Source organism: Cibotium barometz, chromosome 41 (genome assembly GCF_041138505.1).
Source record: "Cibotium barometz isolate CiBa-2024 chromosome 41, ASM4113850v1, whole genome shotgun sequence".
Classification (NCBI taxonomy): domain Eukaryota; kingdom Viridiplantae; phylum Streptophyta; class Polypodiopsida; order Cyatheales; family Cibotiaceae; genus Cibotium; species Cibotium barometz.
This window is the reverse complement of record NC_141086.1, coordinates 6,731,455-6,745,431: the sequence shown is the minus strand read 5'-3', so window position 1 is coordinate 6,745,431 and position 13,977 is coordinate 6,731,455. Positions and strand designations below refer to the sequence as shown.

General features: G+C 43.3%; 1 protein-coding gene across 2 annotated transcripts; it reads left to right on the top strand.

Moving 5' to 3' along the window:
• The first annotated feature begins 424 nt into the window (after nt 1–424).
• LOC147614640 (Rab3 GTPase-activating protein catalytic subunit) lies at nt 425–13,613 on the top strand. 2 transcript variants are annotated; one of them, XM_086779909.1, is made up of 16 exons: nt 425–1,191; nt 1,375–1,470; nt 8,658–8,758; nt 8,899–8,991; nt 9,363–9,536; nt 10,196–10,299; nt 10,400–10,587; nt 10,699–10,871; nt 10,957–11,349; nt 11,450–11,514; nt 11,606–11,654; nt 11,765–11,915; nt 12,046–12,130; nt 12,289–12,358; nt 12,488–12,631; nt 12,787–13,613. In XM_086779909.1, the coding sequence occupies exons 1-16, from the start codon at nt 1,131–1,133 to the stop codon at nt 13,132–13,134; spliced, it is 2,295 nt and encodes a 764-aa protein (XP_086636035.1). In that variant the 5' UTR covers nt 425–1,130; the 3' UTR covers nt 13,135–13,613. The 2 variants fall into 2 exon arrangements, with proteins under 2 accessions (XP_086636035.1, XP_086636036.1); XM_086779910.1 differs by lacking the exon at nt 8,899–8,991 and having other exon boundaries at nt 431–1,191.
• The last annotated feature ends 364 nt before the right edge of the window (nt 13,614–13,977 follow it).

Below are 13,977 nucleotides of genomic sequence, written 5' to 3'. Positions count from 1 at the left end.
TCATTCCTTGGCCATCTCTCATTGAACGGAATCTCCTCTATCCATTGCCGCCCACCTTCCATTTTTGCTGATGGTGTATGAAAACACGGAGCGAGTGTGTGTAAAGGCCCCGAGGGCTAGACGGTTAGGCACGCATGGTGATGTGTAAACCTCCTTAGTGTGTAAACACTGGAGTGTCTAATGGACCTCGAGGAAAACTGAGTCAAGATGGGTGTTGGTGTTGCTGTGTGAACCCCCTGAGTGTGTAAACACCATGAGTGTGTGATGGACCTCAAGGAAAACTGAGTCAAAATGGGTGTTGGTGTTGGTGTTGGTGTTGCACTGTTGGATATGGATTCAAGTTTGAACATGTAAAAGGCATTAAAGCGGTGGAAAGCCAAAGAAATGATCAACAACATTTAAAGCCATCATTATTTTACCACTTCCATTCAAGTTTTCAAAAAAACAAGCTGCTTTCTTCTTCTGCTTCAACCCCCCCACCCCACCCCACCCTCGCCGGCCGAGCCTGCACGCACCACGACGCCCCTTCCATCGCTGTACCCTTCTCGATTTCACAGCAGGCCGCAGCGCATCGCGACGACATAGACTCGCATGTACTGCTCCCAAAGCTTCCCTGCTTTCTTCTCCTTTTCTGATGATTCTATCTTCGTTAGAACCCTAACCCCCCCAACAATGGCTATGGCTATGGCTATGGGAGCGAGATGAACAGAATGGGCCTTCATATGAAGCAAAAGCACACTGGTGATCGATCCACCCTGCAGTAGGAAGACCCCTTTTTGTCCATCAATCAGCCGATTCAGAAGAATGAAGTGTATTTAGTGTCTTTCCACAGAAGATGGGGGAATGGCAGTCAGCCATGATTCGATAGAAAAAACAGTGCGTTGGAATCAAGCTTTTGTTTGCATCGATCAAACGCGATCTGGATATCGTTAGGGTCTCTGGTGGTCATTAGGGTTTCTAAGCTTCCATTTTCTCGTCACTTTGGGAAGATGTAACATCTAATATGCGGTGATCATAAGGGTTTGTGGTGATGACAAGGGTTTGCAGATGATTACTTCAGTTTTCTGATGGTCAGCAGTTAGGGTTTCTGGATTCATTTAGGGTTTCTGGCCATTGATGGATAGTTCTGGATGGGGCGTACTGCGCGTGGAGCTTTGATGGAGTCCTCCTTTCTTTCCAAAGCCAAAAATGGTAAAGACTTTTTTGTTTTCAGAATATTGCAAAACTGATCATTTTCTCATGATTGGGGGACTTTCTTCTGATTGTGCATGGTATCCTGGAACCCAAAACTACTTCTAAGTTCTATGGTGACCTGCAGTAGTGTTCCCACCAACCCATTGATTAATTGCGTGTTTGCTTGTCCTGATCTTGCAGCATTTCATACTGCAGCGGCAAAAGCAGAGCGTTTGCTGACAGAAATTAAAGAAGATTTCAAGACAGATTTCGGAAGATCGACCACACCAGGAATTGGTATTATACATTTTTCTACTGCAAGGGTGCATTGTTTTCAATGTAGAAAGGTGTTTGTTTTAGGGAAAAATAAGTGAATAATTGCAGGCATAAGGAGTCTTTGTGGTGATTTAGGCCTTTATTGATGTCAATATAATCAATATCATCATATCTCTCGTGCATGCACATGTGACGTGACTCAGGAGCAAAGTAGGGTTAGGCTCTAGTGGAGATATGGCTTCTTGTGAGCCCTAGCTTTTAAAGGGACAAGCAGTGGAGTGATAGAACTAGTGGATGGTCGGGGCATTTAAGGCAGCACTGGCCTATCAGAGTGTGAGGCAGAAACCCAAAGGAGCAAATAAGGCCTAGCAAAATCAGAAGTGCCAAGAGAAGGTGGAAAAGTGATAAGTATTTACTCTATTGCTCTGACTACTGTAACCTATTCTATATCTAGATCTGGAGAAAATGGCTACAGTCTGAACAAGTTCGTCCACACTCCAGTGTTTTAAATCTAACTGAACAATCTTGTATCCACCTGTCTCCAATATTGGGTACACGATGTACTCTTTGTTCATTCAACATTGTGGGTCTCTTCCGTGCCCTTGCTTGCTGACGAAGGCTGCTTCTTGTTGCATGTGTAGAAGGCTACCTTTTAGGTGAAGGGTGGTTTAGCTGAAGAATCAGCCCATGTTGTGAGCCCTAATCTTAAAAGGGTGTGGGGGAGGAGTTTACTACCAATTTGAGCACTACGAATTCTTGTTGCCCAATTTGGGCAGGTGGCCTACTTTTTGGTGGCCTATAACAAGAACCTCTCTCCATTCTACACATCTTCTATGTGTATACTTGTTAGGATCAGGGTTTAACAGAGAATCAACCCATGTTGTGGGTCCTAATCTACAAAGGGATAGACAAGGTTGAGCATGAGCGCAAATAATGCAAAATGCAAACTAATTTACAATTATCAAGCAACTAAATCACTCCAATATCAAGCTCAATCAGCATAAAGCAAGTACATCTTTGATAGCTTCAATGAGCTCCAAACGCCATGGCCAAATCATGCCAACCTAATGGCCTCAAATGTGCCCACATTAGTGAATGACAAATCCTCCTCAATTTTTCCATTCTAGAGAGTTCCTCACCTCTTCCATATCTATTTTGACACTTAAAAACAACCTTAAAACCAATGAACTACAACCAAAAATTATGCTTCCTCCCCATTCCACATTTCAAACAATTGGAGGGTTTCTTGCTATGTCTATAGAGAACTTAGGAAGCAATTTAATAAATTTAGTAGGACTCTTTGTAAATATTTCATCTTTATTTTGTTGAGAGAATCAAGTCTTCTGCTATCATTCTCTTCCCTCTATGTATTACACTTTCACTTTTATGTTTCAAAATCGCTCCAAGAATCATATGTGAATCTTTCCAACCCTCACATTGTAACGTTCCAAGCACGGGTCTTGGAGCACCACTATATAAGCGAGATCTTTTTGCATCCGCATGAAGCTCTCACTTATATAGTGATAACTACGCCATAAGTAACTTGCCATGAAAGGCCATTAAGTTTGTTTTATCAATCCAAAAACCCTAGCCAAGTATCAGCCTGCTAATCCCTAATCTCGGGGCCTCCTAACTCCATTGGATTAGTTCCCTAATTCGTAGATTAGTGGCTAGAATCGAGATACATAACATTCTTCCCCTCTTCAAACATTTACTCTTAAATGAAATTATGAAACACTTACTTAAACTAGTTGCCGATTCACAAGTCGAGTCCTCCTCCGCCTTATCTTTCCACTCAATCTTATATTCAGGGATCAACTTGTTCCTAAGTTGTCTTTCCTTGAAATCTATAATCCTCTCGGATTCATGTGGAACATAAGACAAGTCCTCAACCTGAACAAGTTTTTGAGGGGTAACAAGGTTATCTTGAGCTCTCAGCATCTCTTTCGGTCGACTGACATGAAAGATTGGATGATCTCACATTCGGAGGCAACTCTAGTCTATTGTAACATGTGGAAGCTTAAAGACAAGATTATACTTTGATAATGAATATTCAGCACCTTGGTTCTTGACAATTGCACAATGTAGCGGAGATAAGAGAGAGAGAGAGAGAGAGAGAGAGAGAGAGAGAGAGAGAGAAGAAGAAGAAGAAGAAGAAGAAAAGGTACACCTGAATGGGTCCCAAATACCCTTTGAAGGCGCCCCACCAAGGATTGCTGTATTTGCTTTATTGAATGATGTGAAAAGATTGATTTTCTGTAGGTCCACCTTTGTTGTAAATCTGCAGCTTGTGGTAATTGACTCTTGATCTTGAAATTCACCTTGAGGCTTGCTTGTTCAAGATCTTGTAAGGTCCACAGTACCTAGGGGGTAACTTCCCAAGCTTCTGCGTAGGTAATGACTTTGAACTCTTGGGCACTCTTAAATAAACTAGCATTCCCTTGGTGAATGCTGCCTATTAGCATAAAATTGTGCACGATCTTGTGCACTTTTGATAGCCTCTCGTGCACTGACTAGCATTTCCTGCATATCTGGTAAGAAATCTCTAGCCGCATCAATCTGAATACCCTTAAGTCCAATTTGTACTGGAGATCTAGGTTGGTATCCGTACATCAGCATAAACGGCCTATGAATGATGCAAAAAGACTGATTTTTTGTAGGTCCACCTTGGTTGTAAATCTAGAGCTTATGGTACTTAACTATTGACCTTCAAGTTCATCTTGCTTGCTCGAGATCTTGTAAGGTCCACAGTACCTAGGGGATAACTTTTGTTTAGGTGACTCTGAACTCTTGGACACTCTTAAATAAACTAGCATTCCCTTGGTGAACTCCCTCGGTGAATGTTGCTTTTCAGGATAAAATTGTGCACGATCTTGTACACTTTTGATAGCCTCTCTTGCATTGACTAGCATTTTTTGCATATCTGGTAAGAATTCTCTAGCTGCATCAATTTGAATACCCTTTCCAATTATTATTGGAGCTCTAGGTTGGTATTTGTACATCAACATAAACGAACTATGATTAGTAGCTGCATGCTTAGCAGTGTTATAGGCAAAGTCGATCATCGGGATGTACTCCTAATCTGATGGTTTCTTGGAGACGTATGCATTCACCCTCTCTGTTTGCCGATCAGATTGAGGATGATCAGAGGAACTCATACTTGGTCTCCAACCTCTGGAAAACTAGCTACCAGAAATGTCTAGAAAACTTGGAGTCCCCGTCATTAACTATATGAAAGGGCAGTCCATATTGTTAGACATCATCCCCTACTTGCTGGCTTCATATTTGGTGTCCTATTTTAGCCTCTAGGGCTGACCATGTTAGTCAGAGGGGCTGGTCACCCCTCATATATTTTACCCATATTTATTCCCCATTTTATGGTCCTGGGTATTTTCCTAGTTGTGTGGGCACTTTACCTCCAGTCGGCTGCCTTCATGTAGGCATATATATATAGCCGGCATGCCTTCCTCATATCTTACTGCTTGCCTAGTTGCAGTCCCTCACATACGAGGTTCTCCCCTCTTGCTCGGGACATGTATTCCCTTTGGTGATGATATTGAGAGAAGGTTCTCACCTGTGTTTCCTCTCCATCTCTCTCTCTCTCACTCTCTCTCTCCTGTGTTTTCACTTTCCCTTCTTCTGCTGCACATTCTATCATGGTATCAGAGCGCCGGTGATTGTCAACGTTAGATGCTCCCTCCTCTACCTCTTGATTTCTGCGTTTTTTTGCCTGTGGACAGATCTACGTTTTTTCATGCGTTGAAGCTTGCGTTTCAGTTCAGGGCTGATTCATCCCCAATTTAGTGGGTTGCAGTCCCCCTTCATCAGGGCGTCAGTTGGTAGTCTCTAGGCAGCCTGACAGGGGCATTTTTTTTCAAGACAGCATACCTGCCCTTCTGGCAGCACCTTCCAGGGTTCTCAGGCGACTTGTTTTTTTAGGTCTGGGCAGCAACATTGCTGTCCCAACAGGCTGCGTTTCTGGCCTGTTTGGGCTTGCTTTCCCACGTCCTGTTCTTGGAGCTCTCTGGGCTCCTCTTTTGCATGTCCCTTCTAGTTATCTTGTGCCATCCCTCCCCCCTCCCTGATTGTACTTGTTCTCTGCAGCAGTTCTTGATCTGAGGCTTCAGCGTTTCCATAGTCAGCCTATTCTACAGTCCCATTTACCTCTGCGTTTTCAGATTTGCAACCATGGTTGCTGCGTTTTTTTGAACTGATCTTGCTGGTAGCTCTACCTTCACTTGGGCTTCATTTGTTGGACCCGAAGGTACCTTCTCTTCGGTGTTTTTCCTCATAGGAGGTGTGGACACTGGTTGACCTGAATTTTCAGGTTTGTAGCCTTTGTTTGGCTGCGTTTTTTTCTCCAATGGACACAGATCACTTGCAGAGGGGGTTTTTTGTTTGGATTGTGGCTTTGGAGGCAGTTTGGTACTTGAGGAGGATTCTGAATTTCAGATTTCAGTCAGCGTTTTGCTGATTTTGGAGCATCTATACCTGTGTTTTGATCTTGGCCTACATGGTTTCCCGGTTTCTACATGTTCCTTGCCTTCTGTCGGCGGTGGAGTGCTATTTTTTGTTGGATAGTAGTGTTTTGGCTGCGTTTTGCTTCCCACATGAGTTTTTCAACACTCAGAGGGGGCCTATCTCCAGCTACTTCACTTGAGGATCAGTTTCGGGAGTTGTTTTGTATCTGTGGAGACTTTCTTATGTGACAGGAGTTTACAGATTTTGGAGGAGAGCAGTGACCTTTTCAGAGATCCTAAGCAGAGTTTATTTTGTCCGAGCTTGTGTTCTTTGCAGTATTTGCAGAACAAGGAGGGTGTCTGGTGAACATGCCTAGCCACATTGGGGGGATCGGGTCTGGAATAGGAGTCAGCGACTTTGGAGGAATAGTTGAATCGATGTCAATGATGATCCTCTCTCTACCCTGGATCCTTGTCAGTCCTCTCTCTTGTTCCTCGTGAGATAACTGCCAATCTCCAAGAGACCTGGCTGGTCCCATGCTCAAGGCGCTCTAGGATGTGCGGTCGGGCCCCTAGCATGTGGCCACTCGGTAAACGGATCAGGGGGTTTCAAATCAAAGGTTGTCGAAGCTGCTCCTCTGAGGCCATTGGAACAATCTGTTTGAGGGTTGGCCTGAGATGATCGCAAGCACAAAGTAGACTGGCTGCGAATCTGTCCTCAAAGGCAGGACTAAAACCACGGGCTCGCATCTCTGTGAAGATCCATCTAGTACTCTGTGGCCACAGGTCTCCAAGGCTCGGAGTGCGGGCTGAAATCCGGGCCAAGAGGAAATCCTTGAAAGTTTTGCCACTTCATCTCGGAATCGTTCAACAGTTGCTCTGAAGTGCAGGCCCTTGTAGATTCCAGATCCGGAATACTAGGTGCTCAAGGTGCCGACTCCATCTTGTCGAGAGACAGGCAGATACGGCCTCCATTTTAGCTACTTGCAGGGAAGCACAATATATCCCAAATAACCCAGTTGTGATGAAAAGAACTCATATATTCACTTTTCCCAAACCCGAACTTGTGCACTCTCGGAATCTAGGTGCTCTATCCTATCCAAGCAGTCAACGCACAAGGGTGCGAGCAAACAAAAGAAATTTGCAGGTTCCCTAGGCTTTGATACCAATTGTAGAACACTTGCGCCTATGTGCTGCAATTTTCCAAAGAGAGAAAGAAGAGTGTGTGGCGGAATTTTCTAGATATAGAAGAGTGTGGCTGAATCAGACATACAACACACACACGAGTCCTAAACTACTGCTTTGTATTATGTACAAGAAAGAAGTAATGCAACTGAAATTCAAGATTTGGCTGAGAATGAAGACGTCAAATCGCAGCCTTGTGACCCATTGCACACTCCTGGCTAGCACTTTGCCTACAGAGAAATGCTCTATGAAGTCCAACATTGAGGAAAGCAGATGAATATGACGATTTGGCTACTCATGTATATACATAGTTGTAATGAAACATGTTTCATTCAGTTTGAATAAAAAGAACCGTTTCGTAAATGTTTCATACGAATGAAATGCGTTTCATTCGTGTCCACCTTGGAAACGTTTCATTCAGTTTGAATGAAAAGAAACATTTCGTAAATGTTTCATACGAATGAAATGCGTTTCATTCGTGTCCACCTGGGAACTATACGATTTAAGTGTTTTTTAGCCCAGATTCTTTAGTTTTAACTTGAAAACATGTTTTAATGTGTAAATGATGCATGTTTAATCTTGTTTTCCAAGGAAGGCAACATATTTTTTACATATTATAAACTTCTATGTGAATTTTGGGGCCTGTAACCCCCTCGTTTTGTATGAAACGTTTTTGAAATGTCTGGGATTTGAAAGAAATGTTTATGAAACGCGTTTCATGAAACGCCTGGCAACTATGCGTATATATATGCACCAATGCTCCTAGTTGGCCAAATATAAAGCTGTCGGCCAGCTATACCCAATTGCCACGTCACCACTGCGATGTCATCGCTACAATGTGGCATGTGGCATGTGCCATGTGTCACCTGAGTTGTCTGACGTTGCCTGTCAGCTGCTATCTGATGTTTGGCTTTGCCCTGCATCCTCGTAGGTGTGTCACACAAGTTCTGCCCGTCTTGGTACTTCTTTGCCTAGGCCTGGTTGTGGCTGCTTCCACGTGGGAAATGCATCTATCCTGGGGCAGCCCATCCCTGACACAGGCTGCCCATTACTTGTATGGGGCAAAGTATCAGCACTTTGTTTGATCTGAACCGTATCTAAAGCGGTGTGTGACATGTCTCAGGTTGAGGAATCTTTCTATTGTGCAAGCTTATTAAGGCTTTCATTTTAGCTACAATGTAGCCTGCATGAGTTCATTATTGGGTTCTGGAGAAGGTGTTATGTGACGTTTAAAGAGACAAGCATCTGATTATGTCCTGTTTTTAAAGTCAAGATGCATTGTGCCATTGTGGTGAAGATCATAATTATTAACTGTGAAGGTTCTTCGAGTGATAATCTTGGCGACAAAATAGAAGGGGGCCTTATCTATTTCATAGAAAATAAAGGCTTCTTATTACAGTCTATGTGACGATCTTTTCTTTTATGTAATACACAAAGTAAAAAGTTGTCGTTTGATTTGATTGTGGTTGGAAGAGAGAGTTACTAATGGGGCCTTTGACCTCATTATTGAGGTTTGGATTCCACGGTTTCGCTCATTGCAGGCCTAATTTGTTCAATGTGCAGGAATAGATGAAACCACAGAAAATTTGCAGTGGAGTGTCAAAAGTGACATGGAGAAAAAATTTCAAGATAAACTCTATAACTGCATCCTCAACATCTCAAAGGTTTATTTCCCTTCCAAGTCCATTTAGCTTATGGTGTTGGGAAACACATTATCAGGTCCCTGTGGTTTGCGAAGTATGGTTTTGGGGGGAGGGGGGGGGATTGTTTACTATGGTGGTTTTGGTTGACTTTTGCATAACAGGATCCGGAAAAGTTCTTCTTCCTTTGTTATAAGGCTGAAGGTGGTGTAGGTGATGTGCCCATAGAAGTGCGAATACCAAGGGCAATTCTTGAGGTTTGGAATTTTTTCTTGGTTTGAGTTGTGTATGTTTTTGGATTGGATTAAGGTATGGAAACCAACCAGAATTGAGCTAAAGGAATAGCCTTAAACAAGGCAAATTTTCTCCCTGAGATCAAGCATATGGCTAGTCTATGCATCCGTGTCAAAGTTGGTGACCGTGGGAAGAGGGAGATGGGCAATCTCCTACCAACTAGATATCGTGGAAGAGCCCACAAGTTAGGTATCTTACATGCACCAGCATATAGATGGGGCTAGCTTTCCTACCGAACTGCAGGACAGGAGTGTATCCCATTCTTAATAAGTAATCTTTGTTTATGATTGCGGCCATGAAGAATTTGTTAAAAAAAAGCTTCTTTGGGGTGCAGGAGGATATAGATTTACAAAATTTGAGGTTTGACTATGTACCGAAAAGGATGACGGAGCATGAATTCTGGGAGTACTACTTCATGGCAGTGGATCGTGTGAAGCGAGAGGTTTGTGATGGGGACATACTGGCAGATAATGGTGGTTATCTTGATCAAGATCAAGCTGAATCTGAGGTCAGTATTATATCTCTCTCTCTCTCTCTTTCACACACACACTCAGACACGCCCCCATGCACTTGCACTTGCACTCGTGCACATGCACACACAAGGGCACATGTATTTGGGTGTATGTACTATGTGCACACACTCATACACCCATTTATCCAAGTAAAAATTTAAAACACAGATATGCATACACTTGCACACACAGCCCTACACACGCAACCACTTATGTTCAAACCACTCCACACAATCCATTTTAAGCACCTATCCCCACCAAAGCACTCACATCAACAATGCACACATAGAATAGCCAGCACTGTTGGATACCATGACACTGAACAACTTCTATGCCACTTCACCAGAGAAAGAAATGGCAGGTCTGTAGTGTTTCCTACACATGTTTTTTTTTTATGGCAGGTCTGTAGTGTTTCCTACACTTGTTTTTTTTTTGGAACAACCTATCCGATATGGCCTATAAATAAAGGCGAAGGACTGGAAGAATGGCAGTGATAGGATAAAGAGACCATATCTTGGGGTGTTCTTCCTGCAGAGCTCACCCTTTTTTAAATGGTGTTTGGTCAAATGCAACTATTTATTTCGTCTGGTTGTACACACCTGTTGGTCTTGTGTTGAAGTTGTTTTCTAAGATGGATGGATACCTGTATGTGCAGAGTCCCAAAAAAGATCCAGTTGAGGAAGATGCGTACAAAAAGGCTATGTCTATGGTGGTGGTTCCATCTTCAAAACTGTTGAGAAAGCTGGCTGCAGTCATTGAGTGAGCCTCTCTACCTGGACAAGGAAACCTTCTATGATCTCCTAAGCATCCAGCATTGCATCGTGGTTACTGAATTGTGCAATCTAACCTTTTGTTGTAGGGTGGCACGGCCTGTGGATAAACTAAAAGATTTAGAAGCGCTGAAAGCTGAGAAAGATTTTTCTCAAAGCGGTGGATTAGTATCAGGCCTGACAGCCATGAGGAACTCTCTTCTTCGAGAAAGCAAGGACTCCAAAACCTCTAGAAGTGAAGAAATACAGGCTTATGTCTGGTCATTGTTTGAGGCTGGTAAGGCTTTGTATGTGAAGTGGTTAGAAAGACCATTGATTGCTAAAAGGTTTACTTCACTGTTGGCAGACAGTAAAGATTGTTGGATATGTTTTGTGGTATTACGTGCAGATACACAGCAAAGCGAGTTTGATATGGGTCTTGAACGCTCCTGTCAAACAAGGCTGCCAGAGGAAATACATGGAGCACCACCGGGAAGCTTTGTTTCACATTTGGCTGAAATTATGGGTGGTATAGGGACACCCCGAAGGATGGCAGAGTTTTGGTGTGAAGTTATATCCGAGGTATGTGCATTGCTGACAGCTTAGTAGGAAGGGCATGCTTAGCATTAGTGGCCTCTGCTAACAGCTTAGTAACATTTCAATGCAGTTGCGCCGTCGTTGGGAGGAAGGACAGCCGATTCCAAGGCTTCCAATGGATGCAAAACCCGACTTGCGCTACTGCCTTATCCTTCAGAAATTGCAGGTCATCAACTGCTGTATTGCTAGGCAGAAACGCCATGCTGCAGATATGTTGTTGCTGGATGCCTTGAGTGAGAGTGCAGCAGAAAGCATGGGTCCTCAAAGTATCACAGACTTAGACAGCTTCTTTCTACTGCTAAGGTCCCGAGGTGTTTTACATAGTGAGCAGAAGCTGGAACCTTCTAGGTTGTTTGCCAAAGGGAAAGAAGGGCAAGTACTTTTGCGACTTGGAGCAGATTGTCCTGCTGCAGATCTGAGAATGCTAGAAACAGGCCAGCAAGTGTACTCACCTATAACACAGGCATGTCTAACTTCACAAGGTTTAACTATCTAATGATGGCATAATTCTATGGTGGTTGTCCTTCTTACCTTCTCTCTCTGTTGACGTGTACATGTTGCAGGAAGGACCTGTGCTGACAGAAGATCTTATAAAGGAAACAGAGGAGCTTGTTTTAAGGACTGGAAGGTTAGATGGTGCGGAGGTGTTCTATATAGCTGTTTCTATGTCTGCTTTACCCTTTTAATTAATCTATTTATATATGTGATTCCATGTTCAGTGTCGGTCCTGGATGTTCTCAGCTTCTGTCAGACATGCAGGCTTTCAAGGTGGGATTTTAAATGTGTTTTGGCTCTTTGCTAATTTGTCTTCAACCTGCATCAGTTTTTTTTTCTGATTTTCTGGCATTTGTTGATCTGCTAATGCTGCAATGTGATAGGCTGCAAATCCAGGATGCATTCTAGAGGACTTTGTTAGGTGGTATTCACCTTTAGATTGGAGGCAAGGCCCAGTATCTGGGTCTTCAGTCAAAGATTCTGAGCAAGAAACAGAATCCCGAGGGTATCTCAGTGCAAGGATGCAATCCCATGGTGAGTCTCAGTCCTTGGGCACAAGGGACCTATGGTGAAATGTGTTAATTGTTTCCTCGGCTTGTTCTTGCTTTAAAATTTTTCTCTTGTTTAAGGAAAGAGGTGTTCCTAACCTTTGCTCCTTCTGTAGGTAACCTTTGGCAGGAGCTGTGGGCTTCAGCAAAACCAATTCCTGCAGCCAAGCAGGCGCCTTTGTTTGATGAAGATCTTGCAGTGTGCGTGTGTTTATTTTGTGTTTCTCCGTCTCTCTACATCCCCCCCCCCCTCCTCCCGAAGAAAAGAAAAAAAACCAAAAAACCACTTCCCTTCCTTTTCTTTCATCCTTATTTTGCAATTGTAACACTCATCTAATGGTGAGCCTTGTTACTCACAGAGAGAGTACCTTGGATGCATTGGAGGACATAACACCGGTTGATCTCTTTGAGCAATTATTCAAAGCCATAGTGAGTTTCTTAACAGTTCTCTCCATTGAATGTGGCACTTCTGCATATCCATCACACCTTCCAGGGAAGAGGTTTTTGGGAGATTACTAAAGCCTTAAGGTTTCTTTCCTCCATTGCACACACATACAGCTGGGGACAGGCTTTGCAATCGCTGAATTGTCCCCATTAGTCAAGAAGGATTTGTTGTCATCCCAGTTCAAGGAGTGCAAGAATTTCATCATTTCAATATGCAATAAGGGCATGGATGCAGAGGAGCTCGAACAGTTGTGCCAGGTACATTTAAGTCAACCTCATGCTTCCATGTGTCTTTGGGGCATGGGGACTAGTGGGACTTCATTAGAGACCCTTGAGTTGTGGCTATCTCGCTTTAAAGGACTGAATTGTCTTGATATGTTTCAAGAAAATGTGAGTAAATTGGGTCTTTGCAGGTCTATGAGACGATTGAGACCATGTTGCAGTATCCATCAGAGGAGCTGCAAGATACAAGGGCGTCGTACTCTACCAAGGATTGTGATGTAGGGGCAATCTCTATGCTAGCTGAAAAGGGAAGTAGATACTACAGCAATCTGCTTACAAATGATCGAAGCCTACTGAGGCGTCTAGTTCGTGAGCAGCAAAGCTCACATAATGCAAAACCCGAAAATGGGTTCAATCTCTTTACACGCATTCTTGAAGCCAAATCATCGCTCTTTGAGAAGAAACCATCACAGGGACCTGCAATTGGTGAAGATGAGAAGAGAGCAAGCCTGCAAGAGAATGAGTGGACTTTACTGTGAAGGGTTCCGTGTACTGCTCTATGGTGTGTGCCTTGTCTTCCTCCTGCAATTGTATATATCATATATGAGGAGGAAGGCTAGCTATATTATGTAATCATGCAGTGATCTCAAGTATGTTGTGATTACACATGACCAAGCTAGAAATTTGTCTTCATTGCTTCGGCAGAGAGTCTTTTCTTTCCTGTAAATACCATCCCTTCCGAGTGTTGGAGGTGTGATGGAGATCATAGGGGTAGTGACGGCTTCGGATTTGTTTGAAGCAGAGGTTGAAGCTGGTTTATACCTTGTGAATCCAAGGGTGGGCTTATTGGAGGAGCTTCAGCAAACAAGGGAGAGGATTATCCCTTTTGCTTTATATCAATGCTCATATTGAGCTTCAACTGACTTTATTGGTCTTCAACATTACTTTGTATTGGAGATGGCTGCAAGTTATCCATCAATACTACATTAATCTTAATCGTCTCGGTTTAGTATGTTGATACATAGTTAAGGACTATTCTGTATTTACAGATATGGAAGGGCCTTCATAGTTATGAAAAGCTTGGGTGCTGGACCTCCCTGATGATGGGCAGCTTTTTGTGTCCAAGCCCAACAACCCATGCCCGTTGTGCAATTTCTGAAAGCTTTTTGATGGGCGAACCGGTTCCACCAATGATTTTTGAGACTTATCTGGGCAACCTTCCCTTCCCATTTTGGGAAAGGCCCTAAGGGCCGTCACAGATGTGAAAAAGATGGAGCTCGTCGATGGGGACAGGCAATGTCCAACAACATGCTCAGATTTCTGCTGGGGGTAGCTATACGTGTAAAGCTTCTATGAACACGGTGCAAGGTTAGAATCCACCA